The sequence below is a fragment of the Dipodomys merriami genome, unplaced genomic scaffold (genome assembly GCF_024711535.1).
Source record: "Dipodomys merriami isolate MVZ:Mamm:240054 unplaced genomic scaffold, mDipMer1.0.p SCAF_1, whole genome shotgun sequence".
Taxonomy (NCBI): domain Eukaryota; kingdom Metazoa; phylum Chordata; class Mammalia; order Rodentia; family Heteromyidae; genus Dipodomys; species Dipodomys merriami.
The window spans coordinates 115,312,861-115,334,954 of NW_027202270.1; the positions used below are offsets into that span (position 1 = coordinate 115,312,861).

Sequence of the window (22,094 nt, forward strand, 5' to 3'; positions counted from 1 at the left end):
GACTAAAAGGAATTGTCTCAATTGACCACCTTCTTCTTCCAGGAGAAAAATTTCCCCACATCATGTGCTTCCACATACAGAGGAAACGAGGATGCAGGGGCCAGCCCTAAGCTTTATTGTGCTCATTCCTAGGGTGAGTTATTGCCACACCATCTGACATATTGCCTTGGAACAATCCAATTACTTTTTCCACAATACACTGCTGTATTTTATGTGTAACAGCTGCAAGGCTTTTATGATAATACTGAGAGAGAAGTCTCTGGAAATAACCACTCAATCTGTGAAAGGCAGATGTCCCAAATCCTTCACAGACATGCTTCCAGGTCTCCATATTTTCCCTTGGACAATTTTTCAGACTTAAAAAAATATTTTCTTGTTTGCAGTGCCAAGACTGAACCTAAGGTCTCAAGTCAGCTAGAAAGGGCTCTATCATTAAGCCCCACTTCCAGTCCTCCCCTAGACAACTTTTAAGGAGGAACATAGAAAAGTTAACACCCTTACCTGGTTCTTGAAAGTGCTCTTCATTGGACAGCGTTCTAGACAATATAAGTATTAATGCTTCTTTAAATTGATCAAAATGCACCTAAAAAACAATTAGAAATAAATGTGAAATCATTCCTGAAGCTCTAAGAACACAAATGTATTTACAAAGTACCAGAACCATTTGGTCCCACCCTGATAGCTTTGAAGTAAATCACCCAGGTGAGCTCTGCTTTCCTTCTTTTCTCTAAAACACAAAAGGGAAAATGGGCTGATCATTTTTGACATCCAGTGCCATCAACACGTTAGTGTTTATATCAGAATGAATATTTATCCAGCTCCTATGGAGAAAAGCTATATTCCAAGACTCTTTTTATAAACTCAGGAAAAAAGAAACATTTGAACCCTTATTCTTTTCATTTTTCTGATCAGAAGAGTAAGATGGTAGGTTAGTTACTAGAAAAATCTTCCTAAATCTTCCCAAAAAATCTTCTCTTGGTACTCTGCAGATACTTTCATTTCTTAAGACATTCTAGAAGAGAGAGGTTCTCCTTTGAGAATAACTGGAATAAGGTTTTGCCTGAGGTAAGTATACAATATTTATCTCTCAAGGTCCCTATGAGTCTATAAACAAGTGAAAATCAATACCAAATACAACAGATAAAAGAATCTTGTGATATATTGTCATGAATTCATAAAATTATAATTATTTAGACTGAAATGGACAAAAAATGAATTTATTTCAGAAAATGATCAAAATTGGGCAAAATAGCTGGGCTCCTTTGGCTCACACCTATAATCCTAGCTACTCAGAGGGCTAAGATCTGAAGATCATGGTTCACAATCAGCCTGGGAAAGTCCATGAGACTCTTATGTCCAATAAACCACCAACAAACTGGAAATAAAGCTGTAGTTCAAGTGGTAGAGTGTTTACCTTTGAGCACAAAAGTTCAAAACAGTACGCAGGCTAAGTTCAAGCCCCAGTATTGGCACTGGCACACACTGGCATGCACACTGGCTGGCTGGCACGCACGCGCACACACACATACACACAAATGGTTAACAGTTTTCTTTATGAAATATCCAAGAATATCTAATACTCAAGTATATCCAGTATACATAAGTAGAGTTGTACAATTTTGATTTATGTGATCTTACTGTAAGACGGTGTGGGGGGGTGTAAAATAGTATTTCCTCTTACCACAATTCCAGTTTGATAATATGGAACCTATTTAAACAGAACCCCATAGGCAAACACAAAATCAAAGTTTCTAAATGTGTAGTGTGCTGCTAGGGCTCTTTCTGGATGTCATTCTAAAACACTGCCTAGAGGCTTGAATATAGGTGACAAATAAAATTTGGAAAAGCCATAAATATTACTATCTAAACAATGGAGAGAAAAAAATCATATAATTTACCCTACTCTCACAAAGTATATGTGGTCTCTTCACATTCATTTTGACACATTGAAATTATTTCCCCAAATCATATTACTTGAGATCATGTAGATGTTTTCTGCCTTTTTGTCTGTCTTTCTTTCTTTCTCTCCTTCCTTCCTTCCTTCCTTCCTTCCTTCCTTCCTTCCTTCCTTCCTTCCTTCCTTCCTTTTCTTTTTTTTTTTTGTCAGTCATGGGGATTGAATTCTGGACCTGGGCGCTGTCCCTGAGCTCTTCAGCTCAAGGCAAGTGCCCTATCACTTGAGCCACAGAGCCACTTCTGGTTTTCTGGTGGTTAGCTGGAGATGAGAGTCTCACAGACTCTCCTGCTCAGGCTGGCTTTGAACTGCTAACCTCAAATCTCAGCCTCCTGAGTAGCTAGGATTACAAGCATGAGCCACCAGCGCCTGGTGGATGTTTTCTTCATAAAAAAATTAAATTACATATACTTACCATTTACAATTTGATACTTTGCTGTGCATGACCCACAATCAAGCTAATCAACATACCCAGCATCTCTTATAGTTACCATGTGTGGCGGGGGGGGGGGGGGAGGGAGAGGGGTGGGGGGAGAACATTTCTGATCTACCCTTTAACAAATTTCAAGATAAAAATCAACATAATAGAAGGAACCAGAGCAGGAACCTCTCAGGAGAGATAGGGCATCTGCTATGAGACAGGAAAGTACAATCCATGAAAGGGTTAAACAATTATAGTCATGAAGGTTGGGAAGGTGGCTCAGTGGTAGAGCGCTTGCCTTGCATGCCTAAGTCCCTGGGTTCGATTCCTCAGCACCATATAAGCAAAAAGAAAAAAAGCCGGAAGTGGCGCTGTGGCTCAAGTGGTAGAGCACTAGCCTTGAGCTGAAGAGCTGAGGGACAGTGCCCAGGCCCAGAGTTCAGGCCCCTCGACCGGACCCCCCCCCAAAAATTAATAAACCACAAGAAAAACCGGAAGTGGCGCTGTGGCTCAAGTGGTAGAGCTCTCGCCTTGGGCTGAAGAGCACAGGGACAGTGCCCAGGCCCAGAGTTCAAGCCCCACGGCCGACAAAAAAACCCCAAAAAACAAAAAAAACAATTATAGACATGAAAGCAGTGGTAATTAGAATTTCACAAATCATCTCAAAACTGCTAGGAGGGAGGAATCTGTAGTCCTGGCTTAGACACAAGCTTCTGTTAACATAGCCAAGGCCATCTCCCCATTAGCCAAGGTACAAGCATCACATACCTACTCGTACATACTCAGGCCCAATTGCTACCACAACCATTCTTTCTCCTCTGAGCAGGCAGCAGAGACACCGTGAGGTCACACACAGGTTCTAAGCCTGCAAGGCAAGGTCCTAACAGGGCTCTGCCACTCACTTTCTGTTGGCCAACTTGTTAGACCTCTCTGAGCTTTAATTTGCCTACCGGTTACAATGGGGATATCTAGCAAATGATAAGTATGGCTCATTCCACAAATGTTTATTGAGCAATATTATGTGTCAGGCATTGTTCTAGGCTCTGGTAACACAGCAGGTAATGACAGTGACAAAATAACCCAGCTGTCAGGGAGCTAAATATCTCAGGGAGTTAGGCAGATGCTGTGCTAAGAATACTGAATGCATTTCATGTTTCAATTCATTTATTTTATATACTGGGACTGGGACTTGAACTTAGGGCCTAGGGACTCTCACAGATTTTTCACTCAAGTCTGGTGCTCAGCCACTTGAGTCACACCTCCACTTACCATTTCATAATTTTTTTTTTTTTTGTCAATTCTGTGCAGCTTGAATTCAGGGCCTGGGTGCTGTCCCTGAGCCTTTTTGTGCTCAAGGATATCATTCTACCACTTGAGCCACAGTGCCACTTCTGGTTTTTGAGAGGTTAATTGGAGATAAGAGTCTCACAAGTACTTTTCAGCCCAGCCTGGCTTTGAACTGTGATCCTCACATCTCAGTCTCCTGGGTAGCTAGGATTTCAGGTGTGAGTTACCTGGGCCCAGCCCATTTTATAATACCTGTCTTCCTAATGAAATAAAACAAACATTATGTAAAGAATCTTGATACCCCACAAATGGTAGTTAATACTAACATGTACAATAATGGAGTGAGTGACTGTTCCTACCACCTTTACAGAGAAACTGGGCTATATTTTGAAGGAGAGCAGCTGGCCATGGAAGTGACTGAGACAGCCCAGTAGTGATGGGGTGGCAGTAGGCAGTCTGGAGATCTATCTACCTCAAAGATCTGAGGAATTTCTCAGAATCAAGAGAAAGTGCTCTGGTGAGCTGTACAGAGAGATCTCAACTTCATGTTCTGGGGCTTCCTTAGATTATTTGCAGAGGGGCATGAACAAAATCTGTCTCCTCTTTTCGCAGTTATAAAACGATGAGACTCCTGCTACAAAAGGAAGGCATTTGTCTTGAGAATTTCAAATCCATTATACCTGATTTTGAAAGTCTCTCCTGAGTTTTCTACAGGTTGAAGTTTTGTTAAGCCCTTCAGACTCTGGTCCTGACAATTCAGTTCAATGGGTAGTAGTTGTGAAGGTTGCCAGGATATCTACATTCCTATGTTTTATTCTCCTTGATGAGTGACAGAGAGTTCTATAATTGGGAAATACTTCCAGTCAACTCCCAAGGCTTCCCATGAGGCCTGACTCTCCCTTCAATAAAATATAACCAAGTCAGAGGCATTTGAGATGGAATCCACATCATTAGTATGGCAGCCTGGAATCTCATAGCCTCAAATATCCAGAGCACAGCCAACAATGAGGTAAACAGCAAATGAAGTCCAAGACTGGAGCAGGCCTCGTAGAGTCCAGACACTCTCACCACAGAAAATACCGCAGGACCAAGTCAGGATCTCTTCATTCCTATTCTGCTTGCTTGTGTTGCTTCCCAGCCCACTGCAGATCAGAGGCAACGAATAAAGGACAGCACAGCTAAAGAGTATGTACAAAACTCAACTAGTCATAAAAGGGATGTATGTGAATTTAATAAATCTATAGCCAATATCATATTAAATAGGGAAAAGTAAAATCACACCTTCTAAAGTCAGGGGACAAGGGATAGTCCATTCTCACTCTTATTCAATATGGCACTAGGATTTCTAGCCAGAGCAATAAGGCAGGAGAAAGAAATAAAAGGAATTCAAGTAGGGAAAGAAGAAAAAATTATCTCTGTTTGCTGATATCCTATAGTTAATTGACCTACAGACACCACCAAAATACTTCTAGAACTGATAAATAGCTTTGAAAAGGTAGCAGGATATAAAAATAATACTCAAAAATCAGTAGCTTTTCCATATACCAACAGTGAATCTGAGGAAAAAGAAATCAGAAACAGAATTCCATTCACAATGGCCACACACATAATAACATACCAAGATATTAACTAGCTGACAGACTGCTACAAGGAAAACCATGAAACCTTGAACATAGGAAATGAAGAAGACATCAGAAGATGGAAAGCCCTTCCATGCTCATTGATAAGCAGAATTAGTCTTGTAAAAATGGCCATACGCAAAGGACATAGCTAGCCCACAGAATGGGAGGAGATTTTTTTTTACTAGCTATGCATCAAACAAGGGCCTCGTATCTAAAAATATACTAAAAAACTTACCCCCCCCAAATAAACCCTCAAAGAAACAACCCAATTGATAAATAGACTAAAGACTTTAAGAGAGACTTTTTTTTAAAAAGAGAGACTTCTAAGAAGAAAAATTAAGACTGTCCAATAGACACATGAAGAAATGTTCAACATCTCTGGCCATAAAAGAAATACAAATGGAAAACAACACTGATTCCATCTCACCCCAGTTAGAATGGCCATTATCAAGAAAGTTAACAATAACCGATGCTGGTGGGGATGTAGCCAAAAGGGAACACTACTCCACTGTTGGTGGGAATGTAAACTTGTTCAACCACTCTGGAAAGCAGTATGGAGGTTCCTCAAAAGAAAAAACACAGAGCTTCCCTATGATCCAGCAATTCTACTCCTGGGCATTTATCCAATAGAACACAAACAAGGCCACACAAAAACTACCAGCACAACCATCTTCACTGCAGAATTGTTTACTAAGCCAAGGTATGGAATCAACCCAGATGCCCCTCCGCAGGTGAATGAATCAAGCAAATGTTTTGTGTTTATATACACAACAGAATTCTATGCTTCCATTAGAAGAAATGATATTGTACCATTTGTAGGAATGGAAAGTCTTGGGAAAATTATATTAAGCAAAGTAGGACAGACCCAAAAAATGTAGGTTGCTTGGTTTCCCTCATTTGTTGTAAATAGAATGTGCCTATTAACCTACAAGTAAACACAATGGGTAATAAAAGACAAAAAATATACTTGGACATGATAAATTAAATAGGACTCTAAATTTTCACATATTGAGACCATAGGGATATATTCTTAGGAGAGTATCACAAAGGCTCAGTAGCTATGTGCATATGCTCATACAAAATGATGCTTATCGAAATGAACTCCAAGAAACAGAAACAAGAGCTTTTGGTTATTTTTCTTTTTTTGTTTTATTTTCCCTCCTTTGTCACTATTTTTGGTTTCTGTACATTTTGTGTTATATGTAAATTTATCTGTTTGGGGGAAGGTAAGAGGAAGCACAGAAATAGTGGGACAAAGGGTGAACAAATGCAGCAGTGATACTCACTAGACACTGAGTATTGAAAATACTATTGAAAATGTTGAAAATAACTATACAACTTGTGGGGGAGAAGGAGCTGGGAGGGAAAAACTGGGAGAAAAGGAGGGAAGAGGTAACACTTGAAAAAGAAATATATTACCTGACTTATGTAACTGTAACCCCTTTATATATCACCTTTACAATAACAATAAGAAAAGAAAAGAGTGGCCATACTGCCAAAAGTAATCTACAGATTTGATGCAATACTCATCAAAGCCCCAACATTCTTTACAGAATTAGAGCAATCAATGCAACAGTTCAAATGAAAACATAAAAGACTCCAAAGAATGAAAGTAATTCTAGGTAACAAGAGAACTGCTAGATGTATCACAATATAGACTTCAAATTATACAAAAGAATTTCAGTGAAAATTGTCAATAAGGACAAATATTCTGTAAATAGAAAACCAGCTGCCCAGAGAATGGGAACAAATTTTGACAAATGGGGTCATATCACTCTAAAGATGCTTTGCCCAGTAAAACAATCATGAAAGCCATAAAATAGGAGAAAGTCTTCACCTGCCATTAAACAGATAAGGATTAACATCTAGAATATACAAAGAACTAAAAAAAAGGAGCAAAAGGACAAATAATCCAACTAATAAATGGGCAAATGGACTAAACAGACATTTCTCACAAGAAATGTAAATGGCTAATGGATACCTAATATAAGGAATGTTCATCATCTTTAGCCACAAAGGAAACATAAATCAAAATCATATTAAGATTACATTTTACCTCATTAAGAATGGCATTTCTCCCCTGAACAACAGGAACCAATATACAAGGACACGTGCACCTCCATGTTTATTGCAGCACTGTTCGCAATAGCTAGGATATGGAAACAACCTAGATGCCCCACCACAGATGAATGGATCCAAAAATTGTGGTATCTATACACAATGGAATATTATGCAGCCATTAGAAATGACAAAATAATGGCATTTGCAGGGAAATGGATGGAGCTAGAAGGAATCATGTTGAGCGAGGTAAGCCAAGAACAAAGAGACAAACAGTACATGGTCTCCCTCATAAGTGGATGACGAATCCAAAATGTTAGGTGATATGACAAAACTAACAGGACTTAAGAAACAAAGAACTCCCACTCATCTGGTTGAACCACTACTAAATATCCCCATGCTGCTGATCACATATATGGTATATAACATATGAGCACCGTTATATATTACAGACTGTGATAGACAATTTGCTCCAGGAAAGTTAGAATGAACTTGTGACTTTAAATGAGCATCATTATTCCACAATACTGTGAATTTCCGGAAATTAAGTAATCACTTAATCACGATCAAAAAAAAAAAAAAAAAGAACCTTGGGGAAGGGAGGGAGGGAGGGGATGGTAGGGGGAAAACAATGGAGGGGGTAACAATGTTCAAGAGGAAGTGGAAGTGTACTCATTACCTCACTCATGTAACTGTAACCCTCTGTATAGTATCTCTACAATAAAAAAAAAAAAAAAGAATGGCATTTCTCAAGAAAACAAACAATAGCCAGGCACTGGTGGTTCATACCTATATTCCTAACTAATTAAGAGGCTGAGATCTGAGAACTGAAGTTTGAAGCAGCTCTGTTCATAACAGCCTAACAATGGAATCAATAGAGTAACAGGGCAATGGATAAAGAAGGTGTGGTATATGTATACTCCTGGATAGAACACAGTCATAAGGAAAAATGAAATCATGTCATCTGCAAGAAAATGATTGGAATTGGAGGACATCATATTGAATGAACCAACTTGAACTGAAAAAACAAGGTATTGTTTTATTATATTGTTTATGTATTGATATATATATATACACACACACCTATACATATAATTATATAAACAAATCAACACAAAATGTGAGTCTAAGGGGAGACTACTTAGGAGGAGATGGGGAAAGGAAAAAAGAAAGATAGTGAATAATTTTGTAATACATGCCAGGTATAGATGAAAACAGCATAAAAAACCTGGATGAAAGCTGTTGATCAATAGGGGTTTAGACTGCAGGGAAAGAAATGGGCTGTTGGGGGTGGGGTGGTACTAGCTGGAGAGGGCTGTGCTAACAGGGTAAATGAGAATGAATATGGTCAAAATAGATATTTTGCATGTATGAAAATAGAGCAATAAAAGCTGTTGAAATTACATTAGATCAGGAACAGGGAGAGTGACAGGTGTGGGGAGATTGATTGGAATATACTTTACACATGCATAAAAATGTCACAACAAAATCCTCCCTTGTATAGCTAATGTATACTTTTAAAAGAAAAAAAGAAGCAGCGTTTGATACCTCTATTGGAGAGGAGACATGAATTACCCCTCTTCAAACAAAGTGACATACAATGTTTTTATGTTTTAAAAGTAATTTTAAGCTGGGCGTCAGTGGCTCACGCCTGTAATCCTAGCTACTCAGGAGACTGACATCTGAGGATCATGGTTCAAAGCCAGCCCAGGCAGGAAAGACTCTTATCTCCAATAAACTACTAGAAAAGTGGAAGTGGCACTGTGGCTCAAGTGGTAGAGTACTCCAGTGCCCAGGTCCAGACCGACTGACCAAAAAAAAAAAAAGTTATTTGTAAAATGACCATAATGGCTCAAGTCTTAGCTTCTTGGGAGGCACAGATTTCACCATAAGATTCCAACTCATCCAATGGCAGGATGCAGGATGCAATCGTGTGCCTGCAATCCCAGCTTGTATCCCAACTACACAGCTGCATCAAGCTATGGGGAAACACCAGAGCTGGGCACTGTGGCACATGCTTGTCATGCTAGCAACACGAGGAAACATAAATAGAAGGATCATAGTCTAGGCTGGTCCAGGCAGAAATCAAGACCTTATCTCCAAAATAACTAACATAAAAAGAGCTGGTAAATTGGCTCAAGTGGTAGAGTACCTGTCTGGCAAATACTAGGCACTGAGTTCAATCCCCAGTACTGCTAAAAATCAAACAAATAAAAAAAAAATCCACCAATTTTTTTAGGTTTAATTTAAAAAATGTCTTAAAAAGTTGACATCAAGGGCTGGGAAGGTGGCTCAGTGGTAGAGCACTTGCCTTGCATGCTCGAGGCCCTGGGTTCGATTCCTTAGCACTACATAAGAAAAAAGCCGGAAGTGGCACTGTGGCTCAAGTGGTAGAGTGCTAGCCTTGAGCTGTAAAGCTGAAGGACAGCGCCCGGGCCCAGAGTTCAGGCCCCACGACCGGACCCAAAAAAAAAAAAGTTACATCTACATACTTAAAATCTAACAGAACCTATGTAACTGTAACCCCTCTGTACATCACCATTATAACAACAATAAAAAATAAAAAACTAACAGACGGGGGTTGTACACTGCTAAGCAAATCCTGAGGGATCCTTCTGCTACAGAAGAAAAGCTCATAGACCAAGATTTTAAGTGATCAAAGACAATCTAATTATGTTTAATATATTCTTTAGTAGTATACAACTTATAAATGTATTTGTGAATCCCCAATAGATATCTTCTCTTAGTCTGTCTGCCATAACCAGAGATAACAGATGCAATTCTTATCTAGTGAATGGGGGTAGTCCTGAGGTTCATCCTCTCTTAGATTTTTCTGTCATCTGCATCTTACAACATCCACATGAGACAGTCAAAGCAGAGATACTAAAGTTAATTGAGGAGCTAGTAGCCCAGAGAAGGTGTGTGTCTTGTTCAAGGCCACATGGCCATGGACATGATAGGGTTACTGAGAGAACTGAGTCTCTGGTGGGGCTCTTCCAGCCACTGTGCCTGATCAAAGCACTCTTCACCCTCAATCTGATCTCTCAGGGAAGCCCCCTGCTCTGCAGTGCAGCCCTGGACTCCACCTCCAGTCCCAGATACATAGCATACACTGGGTGGAAGGCACTAGATAGGTGGACATGTGAACAAGAAGACATACAACCTCTGCTCTGAGGACTTTATCAGCCACACTTTATATTCTAGAAAGTAGGAGTGGACTGTGGAGGAAGGAAAAAAAAACTGTATTAGTTAACTACAACATAGAATCTACTAAGCACCTTAAAGGAGAGAAAAGAAGCTGGCAGGGGCCTCTGATAAATCAGCAGGTCCTACCTGGCCAGTGGGCAGGGTGGGAAATAGGGACCACTTTGGGACACTGACTTCTCTAAGGTATTCACAAGCAGAGTTTAAAGCTTCTATAGTAAATCAGCCTCAATTTGGCAAGGCTGTGGGGGGGGGGTGGTAAAGTGGTATCTACATGATGATTAACTCAGGCTTTCTTCATAATCTTAATATCTATCTAGTTGAAGGTCTCTTTTCTCAAGACAACAACAACAACAAAAAGACCTGAAGTCCAGACACCATTCAGCAGCTGATCAAAACAACTGGAACAGCTGGAAGTCTGTATTAATCTCTGTTTCCTTCTTACAAGGCTATGGAGACTCTGGGCTCTGGGATTTAAACAGTAGTAAAAGCTACATCTCTGATTCAAGGAGATAGCTCTGGCTGAGGCAGGTGACTGCTATTTTCCATCAATGCTCATGAATACTGATGTGGTAGAAAAGTCCCTAGGGCTCAACTCAGAAGCAAAACCCTGGTAAATACCCTCTATTGTGAAGAATCATGAAGAAGAAGAGAGCGAGCTGACTATGTTCAGCAACTAAAAATTTTTAGTGCTATTCTTCTTCTCCAAGGGAGCTTGAGTATTATGTTAAAAAAAAAAACTTAGAAATCTCCATAAATACACAAAGCAACTAAATCTCACCAGAAATCAAGCTCTGGGTTGTACATACTCTGGTTGGTACCCCCTCATTTGAATAATAATTGCTGCCATTCATTTTATAGAATCCTTATATCTTGTATGCCTCAAAGGGCAATTGGATGCAGTTGGAAAATTACATGACTAAAACACACATTACATTTACATGAAATTAACAGGAAAACTAGTCAAGTCTGATATTTTTTGTCCTGTGTCACTACTCCTTAATAGAATTTACCTTTTCCCTTTTCCCCTCCACATTTCATATGAATGCTTTTAGAGAAACACATTTGCCTCCCTGGAAAAAAGTGAGAGAGAGAATGTGTGTTTAGGCATTACTTTAAAATGCCATTTCTACATAGGAAGTAGAATGAAGAACCTAATGTTGAACAAAATCACCTCATGTAATCATGGAGATCAAAAGTATAGAGTTTCTACATGCACAGGCATTAAGTACTTAGAACAGACCCAAGGTGAGAGAATTTCAGCCAGTGCTTAAGGAGGTAAAGAGGTGAGCTTCTTTTTTTGGGGGGTGGGGGGGTCCGGTCATGGGGCCTGAACTCTGGGCGTGGGCGCTGTCCCTCACCTCTTCAGCTCAAGGCTAGCACTCTACCACTTGAGCCACCGCGCCACTTCTGGCTTTTTTTCTTTTTGCTTATGCGGTGCCGAGGAATCGAACCCAGGGCTTCATGCATGCAAGGCAAGCACTCTAACACTGAGCCACCTTCCCAGCCCAGAGGTGAGCTTCTTAAGTAACACAACTGCCATTAACATTAGTGGGATGGCATCTATTAATACAAAAGGAAATCATTAAGAGTCTTTACAACATTAAGTGCTGGATGAAATGACTCAGCAAAGGCCAATAGACAAGCTGGGTGCCAACAGCTTATGTCTAGCTACTGAGGAGGCTGAGATCTGAGGATCATGGTTCAGTTAGCCTATGCAAGAAAGTGTGACACTCATCTCTAATTAACCAGCAAAAAGCTAAAAGTAGAGCTGTGGCTCAAGGGGAAGAGCATCAGCCTTGAGTAAAAAAACAATTATGAGACAGTGCTCAGGTCCTGAGTTCAAGCAAACAGTACAACACACACACACACACACACACACACACACACACACACACACAAATATGGTCAAACATTATGCACAAGCAGGGATGACATCATCCAACAAAGAAATCTAGTTTCATAATGAAAGACCCAGTTATGAAAATGTTTCATTCTAAATAAAGCATTTGGGTTATTGTAGCTTGGGACTCATACTGTTGACAGCATAGAGGCCAAGAGCATTTTAAAAGGTGGATCATTCAAAACTATAGCAACTATATGAAGGTATACTTCAAGACTCATCCACAAGGTCTTGCCTAAGGACGGAAATGGATGCAAAACCCAACCACACAAAAGACTTCTAGCAAATCTATTCTCTCCTCTAACATACTGAATCCATACTGATGTCACTGCTTCTCAAAGACCCATTCTGGGCACCCAGTGAGACATGAAGAGTTAATGTATCAAAGGCTGTTTGGTGTGTACAATCTTATCAATCCTCATCACGATGTTGTAAAAGAGATGTCATATTTTGTTCAGATGAAGAAACTGACGTTCAGAGTGTTTAAGATGGCATACCCACAGGACTGAAGAATGGCTAGAGTACTTCAACCCAGGTCTGACTTCAAAGATTGAACTCTAACAGTCTACTGTCTCTCTGTGTGTTCTTGCTCCTGGAGAGGGCGGAGGTAGTGGTGTTTGGAGAGAGATGGAGAATGAGATTTATTTATTTATTTTTTGTCTTTTCTTTTTTGGTACTGAGGCTCGAACCCAGGATGTCATACTTGCTAGGCAAGCACTTTGCCACTGAGCTACATCCCAGCCCGAGATTTATTTTTGTATTCTTGGAGTCTGAAGAAAGTATGAACACATGCATTCAATGCAAGAACTGGGAACTCCATTACCGCAGTCTGGCACTGCCTCAAATGAGTCGTCTGACCTTGAACAAGCCTTTGCAGGTGCTACGAGTCATTTCATATAGATGATCTCTGATGACTCATAGCTGTGATAGACACCAAAGAACATTAAGTTTCCTCTGTGCAGATAAAAAGCTGCTCACAAAAGGATCATTAGAATATTGCCACAATCCAATGAGCATTCCTGACAAAGAAATTTTAGCAAAGGAGATGGGCATTTCTGAAATAAAGCAGGCAGAAGAGAAAATGGCCATACAGCCCCTCTCTATACAACCTCTACCCACTGTATAGAGAATAGAAGTAAGAATTGGAGGTCTTTTCTAGCTGAGTACTAGTGGCTCATGCCTATAATCCTAAACTTCAGTCTGAAGACTGAAGTTCGAAGCCAGCCTGGACAGAAGGGTCCATGAGACTCTTTATCTCCAATTAACCACCCCCAAAAAAGCAAGAAGTAGAGCTGTTGTTCAAGTTATAGAACAGCAACCTTGAGTGAGAAAGCTAAGGGACAGTTTTCAGGCTTGAGTTCAAGCCCTAGGACTGATACAAAGAAAAAAAAGATCTTTTCTATAAATGCAGAACCAGACTTTTAGAGAATAATAACTTACCCAAACTCACAAGACCAACAAAAGAATTAAAAAAAAAAAAAAAACAACCAACAATCCTCACCATTATAGATTATCTGTGCTAGTTAAACAGGGAGCTAAAGCAAATGGTCAGATATTTTAGAGGATGCCAGCCCCTGCAGTAGGTCAGAAAGGCTTCCATCAATGATTGCTGATCCTGTGGTAGCTATAAATAGGCAGTATTTAATGATCAAGTACAATTGTACACACAGAGCACAAGTCCAAACAGTCACTGCAAAAAAAAATTCTCTATTTCTGGTTTACTCTTCAAATGAGTAAATATGGATAAGGGAAAAGAACCCTGAAAGAACTTAATGAATTGAAAACAAAAAGGCAAATCCACCATTTGAAATCAATCATGACATTTATTAAAAAAAAAAAAAAACTCCAAGTACTTTGAAAGGCAGAAAGCTGAGCCAAATTACATATCTGTACAACTATCAAAACTCCATGCCAGAATATCTGGAGTGTCTTGAATGTCCCATGTCCCAATACCTAGGGGACTATGGAGGCCAATCATACGTCTGATGCCATGTGACTCATCCCCTTGGTAAAGAGTACCAAGAACATGAGGTAGCTTGGTCTCCAAATTCATATTGAAGAACACAGGAATGAAACCCTCACAATATCAGGGAAGATCTTGTCTCAAAAGTGACATATGACATAAGGAAAGCTGAACAGAGTGGGCATGGTGGCTCTGTAATCTAGGTACTCAGGTTGTAGAGTTCAGGAGTACTGTGGTTCAAGGCCAGTCATGGGAAAAAACAAAACAAACAAGACCCTATCTCAAGAAATAAACAACGATGGGCTGGGAAGGTGGCTCACTGGTAGAGCGCTTGCCTTGCATGCATGAGGCCCTGGGTTCGATTCCTCAGCACCACATAAGCAAAAAGAAAAAAGCCGGAAGTGTCACTGTGGCTCAAGTGGTAGAGCGCTGGCCTTGAGCTGAAGAGCTGAGGGACAGGGCCCAGGCCCAGAGTTCAGGCCCCACGACCAGACCCCCCCCCAAAAAAAGAAATAAACAACGAGCATGGTGGGGCACAACATCCCATCCCAGTTCTGTGGGAACTATAAAACAGGAAGAATTGCAATTCAGGCCAGTGAAGGAGGTGTATAGAAAGACCTGATTCAAAAACAAACAAACAAAACCTACATGCCAGGCTCACACCTGCAATCCTAGCTACTCAGAAAGCTGAGATCTGAGGAAGTCTGTGAGATCCTAATCTCTAATTAAACACCTGAAAACTGGAAGTGGAGTTATGGCTCAAAGTGGTAGCTCTAACCTTGAGCAAAAAGCTCAGGAACAGAGCCCTAGTCCTGAGTTCAATCCCTACTACAGGTAAAAACAAACAAAAACAAAAACAAAAAACCATAACTACAGCTAAAAGGGCTACGGACATGGCTCAGGTATTAAGAGCACCTGCCTAGCAAGCGCAAGCTCCTGAGTTGTACAAAACCAAGGTAATGATCGTATGTCCTAATTTCTAACAAAAAAAGAGAAGGAGCTTGTGAAAACACTTCATTTAAAAGACAAAAGAAGCCAAGCATCAGTGGCTCACACCTACAATCCTAGCTACTCAGGAGGCTGAGATCTAGCCTGGGAAGGAAAGTCTATGAGACTCTTATTTTCAATTAACCAGCAAAAAAAAAACAAAAAACAAAAAACAAACAAACAGAAAGTAGACAAACAGAAAGGTGCTGGCGGCTCATGTCTATAATCCTAGCTACTCCAGAGGCTGAGATCTTAGGATCACAATTTGAAGCCAGCTGGACATGAAAGTCCCCTTGAGAGTCTTATCTCCAATTAACTACTCAAAGTGGCTCAAAGTGGTAGAGTGCTAGCCTTGAGCTAAAGAGCTCAGGGACAGCACCCAGGCCCTGAGTTCTAGCCCCACAACCAACCAAAAAAAAAGCAGAAAGGAGAAATGTAGCTCAAGTGGTACTGACACCCTGAGCAAAAAAGCCAAGTGTTCAGCCCTAATACAAGCTTTAAAAAAGAAACAAACAGATGAATATATTCAGATGCCATCCTACTTTTTCTTCTTTGTTATTACATGAAAATGTTAACCCTTCCAAGTTTATCTGTAAATACCTTCTAAAGAAAAGAAAGATGACTGGCAATAATATAAAGAAAACAACTTACAGAATAATCATAGTTGACAACAATTAACCAAGAATTTCAAAATACCTAACAGAGGATTTTTGAATGTTCCCAACACAAGCAAATCTGAGGTGACAGATGCACTGTCCTGATCAGGACACGTCTGTACTGAAATGTACAATTACTATGTGTCATTTTTTAATTAATTTTTTCAAAGAACACAATCTTATAATTTATGAACTCTACTCAATATCCATGAAGGTGATAGCATTGGGATTGTGCCAGAGAATTCTAAGGAATTTTTTCTTTATAATTTACAATTATAAACCATATAGAGTATCTTAGTAGCATATGGCCAAGTTTCAGTGATCATCTGAGGAATAATTCAGTTCCATAAAAAATGCAAATTCAACAGTATTGCATTAATTCATGCCAATATTGCTCTCAGGACCACCACCAGAGACTTCCCACGGGAAATCAATATGCATACATCTATTTAACTTTTATCACTGGCTCACTAAGTAAATATCATACTATAGAACACGTAGGTATTCATTATTCAGGCAAATAGCAAATGGTAAAAGGCAAGCTGGTGGTATTGAGTCATTAACAAATCAATCGATAAGTGTTCCCTGGTTTTCAGTTTACCAAATGAGGGCAGAAGAAGAAAGGGTGAACATAATGACAAGTAGAAGACGCACATGTACCCTGACTCTAAACAAAGCTCTTGAAGAAACTGCCAGGAAGGGGCATTATGTCTTCTCAGGCTTTCAGAAACACCAAAACAGGAAACACAGCCAGGAGCTAGTGGCCCATATCAGTAACTGTAGCTACTTAAGAGGCTGAGAGATCTGAGAATCGTGATTCAAAACCAGCCCAGCCAGGAAAGTCTGTGAAACTCTTTTTTTTTTTTTTTTTTGGTCCAGTTGTGGGGCCTGAACTCTGGGCCTGGGCCCTGTCCCTCAGCTCTTCAGCTCAAGGCTAGCGCTCTACCACTTGAGCCACAGCGCCACTTCCGGCTTTTTTCTTTTGCTTATGTGGTGCTGAGGAATCGAACCCAGGGCCTCAGGCATGCAAGGCAAGCGCTCTACCACTGAGCCAACTTCCTAGCCCCTCTGTGAAACTCTTATATCCAGAAAATCAGCAAGGAGCTGGAAGCTGAGTAATAGACCACCAGCCTTAAGTGAAAAAGTTAAAGGACAGCAACCAGGTCCTGAGTTCAAACCTCAGTACCAGCACAAAACAAAACAAACAAAACAGATCAAATGCAGTCATTATATTCAATGTACACTGTATAAAAATTGAACTCCATAACTTGAGAGCAGAGATGAGATGGGGAAAGATGGGGGCGAATGATGGAAGGCGGGACATCAATCAAGATGCACTGTATTCATAACCTCACTTATACAGTTATGGAACTGTAACTTGTTTGCTCAACTGCTTATTAAAAAAAAAAAAAAGTAAGCCAGGCCCAAAGAAACATAGGTCCCATGGTTTCCCTTATTTGCAATAACTAGTATATGTCTGAGACAAGAAGAAATGGTCAGATAAGTTGATGTTAAGCGAAATGAACCCCAAGATAAGGATTCAAATGCTTTTTCTTTCTGGCTATTGTTTGTTTCTAACATATTTATGAGATATTTCTTTGTTGCTTTGTATGTCCCTCCCCCACAGTATAACCCCTGCTTTCACTGTATTTGATGTCGCTATAATTTGTGGAGGAGAAGGGAAAAAACAAATTGTTTAAATGGGGATACAGGTGGACGCATTGCAACAATGAAATGTACAAGATGTTAAGTCGAAAACAAACTTTACAACTTTGTTGGCACCAGGGGTGGCAGCGGGGGGGGGGGGAAGGGGGCGTAAGGGGGGGTTGGTGGGTGTTAAGGGGAAACAAAGGAGGAGGCAACCATGCTTGATAAGAAATACACTCATTACCTTGCCCATGTAATTGTAACCCCTCTCTATGGTATTTTCAATTAAAAAAAAAAAAAACCCAGGCACCAGTGGCTCACACCTTTACCCTGGCTACTCAGGAGGGTGAGATCTGAGGATCATGGTTTGAAGCCAACCTGGCAGAAAAGTCCCCATAAGACTCTTAGCTCCAATTAACCACTCAAAAACTGGAAGTGGCGCTGTGGCACTGTGGCTCAAGTGGTAGAGTACTAGCTTTGAGCACAAAGAGGCTCAGGGACAGTGCCTAGGCCCTGAGTTCAAGCCTCACAACCAACAAAAAATAAATAAAAAACAAAAATAAAAACAAAACCATCTGTCCTAATTCCTTACATACCAAAAGACCTGAAACCCTCAGGGACCCCACTGTTAGCCACTCTTTTGTTCTCTACTGTGTCCAGAACTGGGACAACACTCAAAAACATTCAAGTGTACCATGTAATAGCTCTGTCTTCCAAGCACCCATTTTTACTACTTTCCAAGCAAGATTTATAGCATTTTCTATATATTCATAAGCAGATACCACACACACACACACACACACACACACACACACACACACACACACACACACACACACACACACACACACACACACACACACACACACACACACACACACACACACACACAACATTGGCCAAGAATAGCCTCCATTTTTGCAAAGAATTCCCATTTCCTTTTCTTTCACTATGAGCTTGTTTGACACCACAGTCATGGTGCCAAGCTTCAAGAACATCACCACGTTTTGAATATTAGCCCCAGGGAACACTACCACCTCTCAGATCAGACAGCCAAGACCTGGAACTGTATCTGAAGTCATTTACCCATCTTCTCAGTTATCAGCAGTGAAAATGAAACAAAGAAAAGGAAGTTCAGTAACTAGAATAAAGTGAAGCTTCGTGACTGTATCCTCAATTCACACCACATGGTACAAACCACTGTCTACAAAGTGTCAGCAATTATAACAGCCCAGCTCAGAAAGTACTGCCTATTGTATCCTCCTACTAACCAACACCAAAAGACTCTGCACAAAGCCGTAGAAATGATGCCATTAGTAAAAATTAGGAGAACTAAAGGCAATCTCAGGCTGTGACAAGATCAAATGTCCTTCCCACTATCAGCAAGGAAAAAAAAAAACCCTTCTTACTTCTGTCTTATGTCAGTGACTCTATCCATGGGGACAACATGACTATTTGTTGTCAAATGAGAGACATTAGTGGGTACAACACATCCCAGCTGGAATCATCCCTGCTGGGTTTTATATGAACCTGTGCTGTATTTACTTACTCTCCTGCCTTACTTCCTGGGTAGAGAGTTAATTAATACTTCACCCACAAACAAGCCACACAAGAAATAGCTCATTTAAGATGAAAAGATCAAGCCAAGTGCCAGTGGCTCACGCTAGTAATCCTAGCCACACAGAAGGCTGAGATCTGAGGAACATGATTCGAAGCCTGAGCAGGAAAGTCTGTGAGACTCTTATCACTAATTAATCACTGAAAAAGCCAGAAGTGGTGCTGTGGGTCAACTGGTAGAGTGCTAACCTTGAGCAAAAGGATATCAGGGACAGTGCACAGGCCCAGAGTTCAAGGCCCATAACTAAAAAACAAATAAATAAAAGATCAAGCCAAGCACTGATGGTTCATGCATGTAATCCTAGCTACTCAAAAGGCTGAGATCTGAGGATCGCAGTTTGCAGCCAGCCTGGGCAGAAAGGTCCCCAAACTTTTATCTGGAGACTCTTTTAATTAGAGACTCTTATCTCTGATTAACTATTGAAAAACCAGAAGGAGAGCTGTGGTTTGAAGTGGTAGAGCACTAGCCTTGAGCAAAAGAGTTCAGGGACAGAGCCCAGGCTCTGAGTTCAAGCCCTACAACCAAGCAAAACAAAAGAACCACTGGTGGTTCACACCTGTAATCCTAGCAACTCAGGAGGCTGAGATCTGAATAGGAAACTCTGTGAGACCCTTTTCTCCAATCAACCACCAGAAAACCAGAAGTGAAGCTGTGGATCGAAATGGAAGAGAGCTAGTCTTGAGCAAAAGAGCTCAGAGACAGCACCCAAGCCCTTAGTTCAAGCCCCAAACTAACAAAAACAAACAAATAAACAAAAAGAATAAGGGATCAAAGCAAATCTCCTCTTCCTTTAAAGAATAGGTTTCTTTTTTTCTTCTATTCCCTACTGTGTCCAGAATTGGGCCAAGCTCTCTCTCTCTCTCTCTCTCTCTCTCTCTCTCTCTCTCTCTCTCTCTCTCTCTCTCTCTCTCTCTCTCTCTCTCTCTCTCTCTCTCTCTCCTCTCTCTCCCCTCCCCGTCCCCACCATCTCTCTCCTCTTTGTCTGTGTACGTGTATGTATGTGTGTGTCTTTGTATATGTGTTGGTATAGAGACTTTAACTAGGGGTCTCACTCTTACTTAGCTTTTTCTGCTCAAGGGTGGTTCAAGGGTAGTGCTCTACCACTTGAGCCATACTTCTACTTCCAGCACTTTGCTGGTTAACTAGAAATAAAAGACTCATGGATTTGTCTGCCTGCTTTGGCTTTGAACTTCAATTCTCAGATCTCAGCCCCTGTGTAGCTAAGATTATGTGTGAGCTATCAGTACCTGGAAAAGGCAGGGTTTTTGTTCTTTTTTTTTTCTTTTTTTTTTTTTAACCGCCTCTCATTTCTCTTTCATGGAAATTTCTCCACTCCTTTCTGTCTCAATGATGTGTGTGGATCCAGAGTATGACCCACACAGAACAAGAAAATAGGTGATGAGCATTCTTTTTACCTTCTTTACTAAACAATACTCAGTGTACCACTTCATTGCAGAGTACAAACTAAAGTATGTCCTTGTTGCCTGGGCAAAAAGCAAGAGTTATGCCACACTCATTACATGCTTTTTACCAAGTTAACGGCCAAGCTGCTAGAAACAAGTTTCAACATGCAGCTTGCGCCATCCCCAGCACCCCAACAGAAACCACACCTTGCTTCCCACAGGAAGGTCCGCCCCAGACCTTACCCTGCCCAAGAGGTTGTCCTGCAGCAGTGTCTGATGCAGCACCGGGGCTACCTCCTCCAAGCTCAGCATGTGGCACAGATCGGTAAGCTCCTCCTGTCCCAGGGACCCGGTTCCCGTAGTGTCAAAACTGTCAAACAGCTCCTTGAGTCGGGCCTCATGTTGGTCCTGCTCCACCTCATCCATCCCATAGCCCACAGCGCTCACCTGTGCAGGACAGAGACAAGGACAGGTTGGAAGGGTCATTATTAGGCACATTCACCTCCCCCAAGCCCTACCCATTGCAGGGCTTTGTCTATATGCATAATACTCTGTTTCTGGCACACTCAAGAGCAGAAGCTCCATCTCCCCAAGATCCAGCTCTGGTCAGTGGAGTTCACACATGCACCCACACCAGGAACACATCCACAGGCTTGCATCCCCAGGCATGAACTTTACCAGAAGGAAGGCATCAGACAGCCAGAGAGACAACTTCTCTCCTTCCTGGTCCTCTGGTGATAGCCAGTCAAGCTGAAGCCCAAGCCCAAGAGCTGCTCTCTTCTTCTCAGCACATCTGACCTGGACTTAAAGGTCCCTGTTGACAGTCAGTGGAGCCAATCAGCTGTTAGCTCCAACCAGCACTAACCTCCAGGCAAGTAGGAAAGCAGGAGATAACCTGCCCAGATGCTACAACCTGGCTGTGTTGATTAGTCCCACTTTGTTTGCCCTAGATGCTTCCCAGAATAGCTAGAGCAGAGGGCTGCAGCAAGAGGTCTGGGCTGAGCATGCCCACTACAAAAACCACCTCCTGTTTACATGAGACCAGATGCCTTTTACATGAGACCTTCAAAAGCAACTCAATTAGTTTCCACGGTACAATTGCCTGCACTGTGACAGGAAAAGTAGTCCCTGGAGCTCACTCTCATCCCAGGGAGCTTTAGATAAGGCTTTGTTGCCTAGACAAGAGGAAAACACAATCCAGCCTTTTCCACAGAAAGGCTTGAAGGAGCACGGCGTGGTTTAGGCAGATCACATAGCATCTCAAGCAACCTCAGCAACTCAAGCACCTCCTAGCTCATCTGTCCTCCATCTCCCTGATGCCTCAAATCAAACTCCAGGCTTTCCATTTGTGTCATATGCCAAAGATCAGTA

At 41.1% G+C, this 22,094-nt stretch overlaps 1 protein-coding gene across 12 annotated transcripts in view; it reads right to left on the reverse strand.

Annotated features, from left to right (window-relative positions):
* Positions 1 to 22,094, reverse strand: part of Nin (ninein) — a 121,354-nt gene that overhangs the window by 89,195 nt on the left and 10,065 nt on the right. For all 12 annotated transcript variants that reach the window (XR_011373096.1, XM_070027971.1, XM_070027979.1 and 9 more), the window contains 2 exons: positions 20,967 to 21,170; positions 502 to 583 (listed from right to left, as the gene is read on the reverse strand). Coding sequence is in view for 11 of the 12 variants with exons in the window: in XM_070027971.1 (XP_069884072.1) it covers positions 502 to 583; positions 20,967 to 21,149 (265 nt within the window). In the remaining variant the exon portion in view is untranslated. The remainder of the gene's footprint in view (positions 1 to 501; positions 584 to 20,966; positions 21,171 to 22,094) is intronic.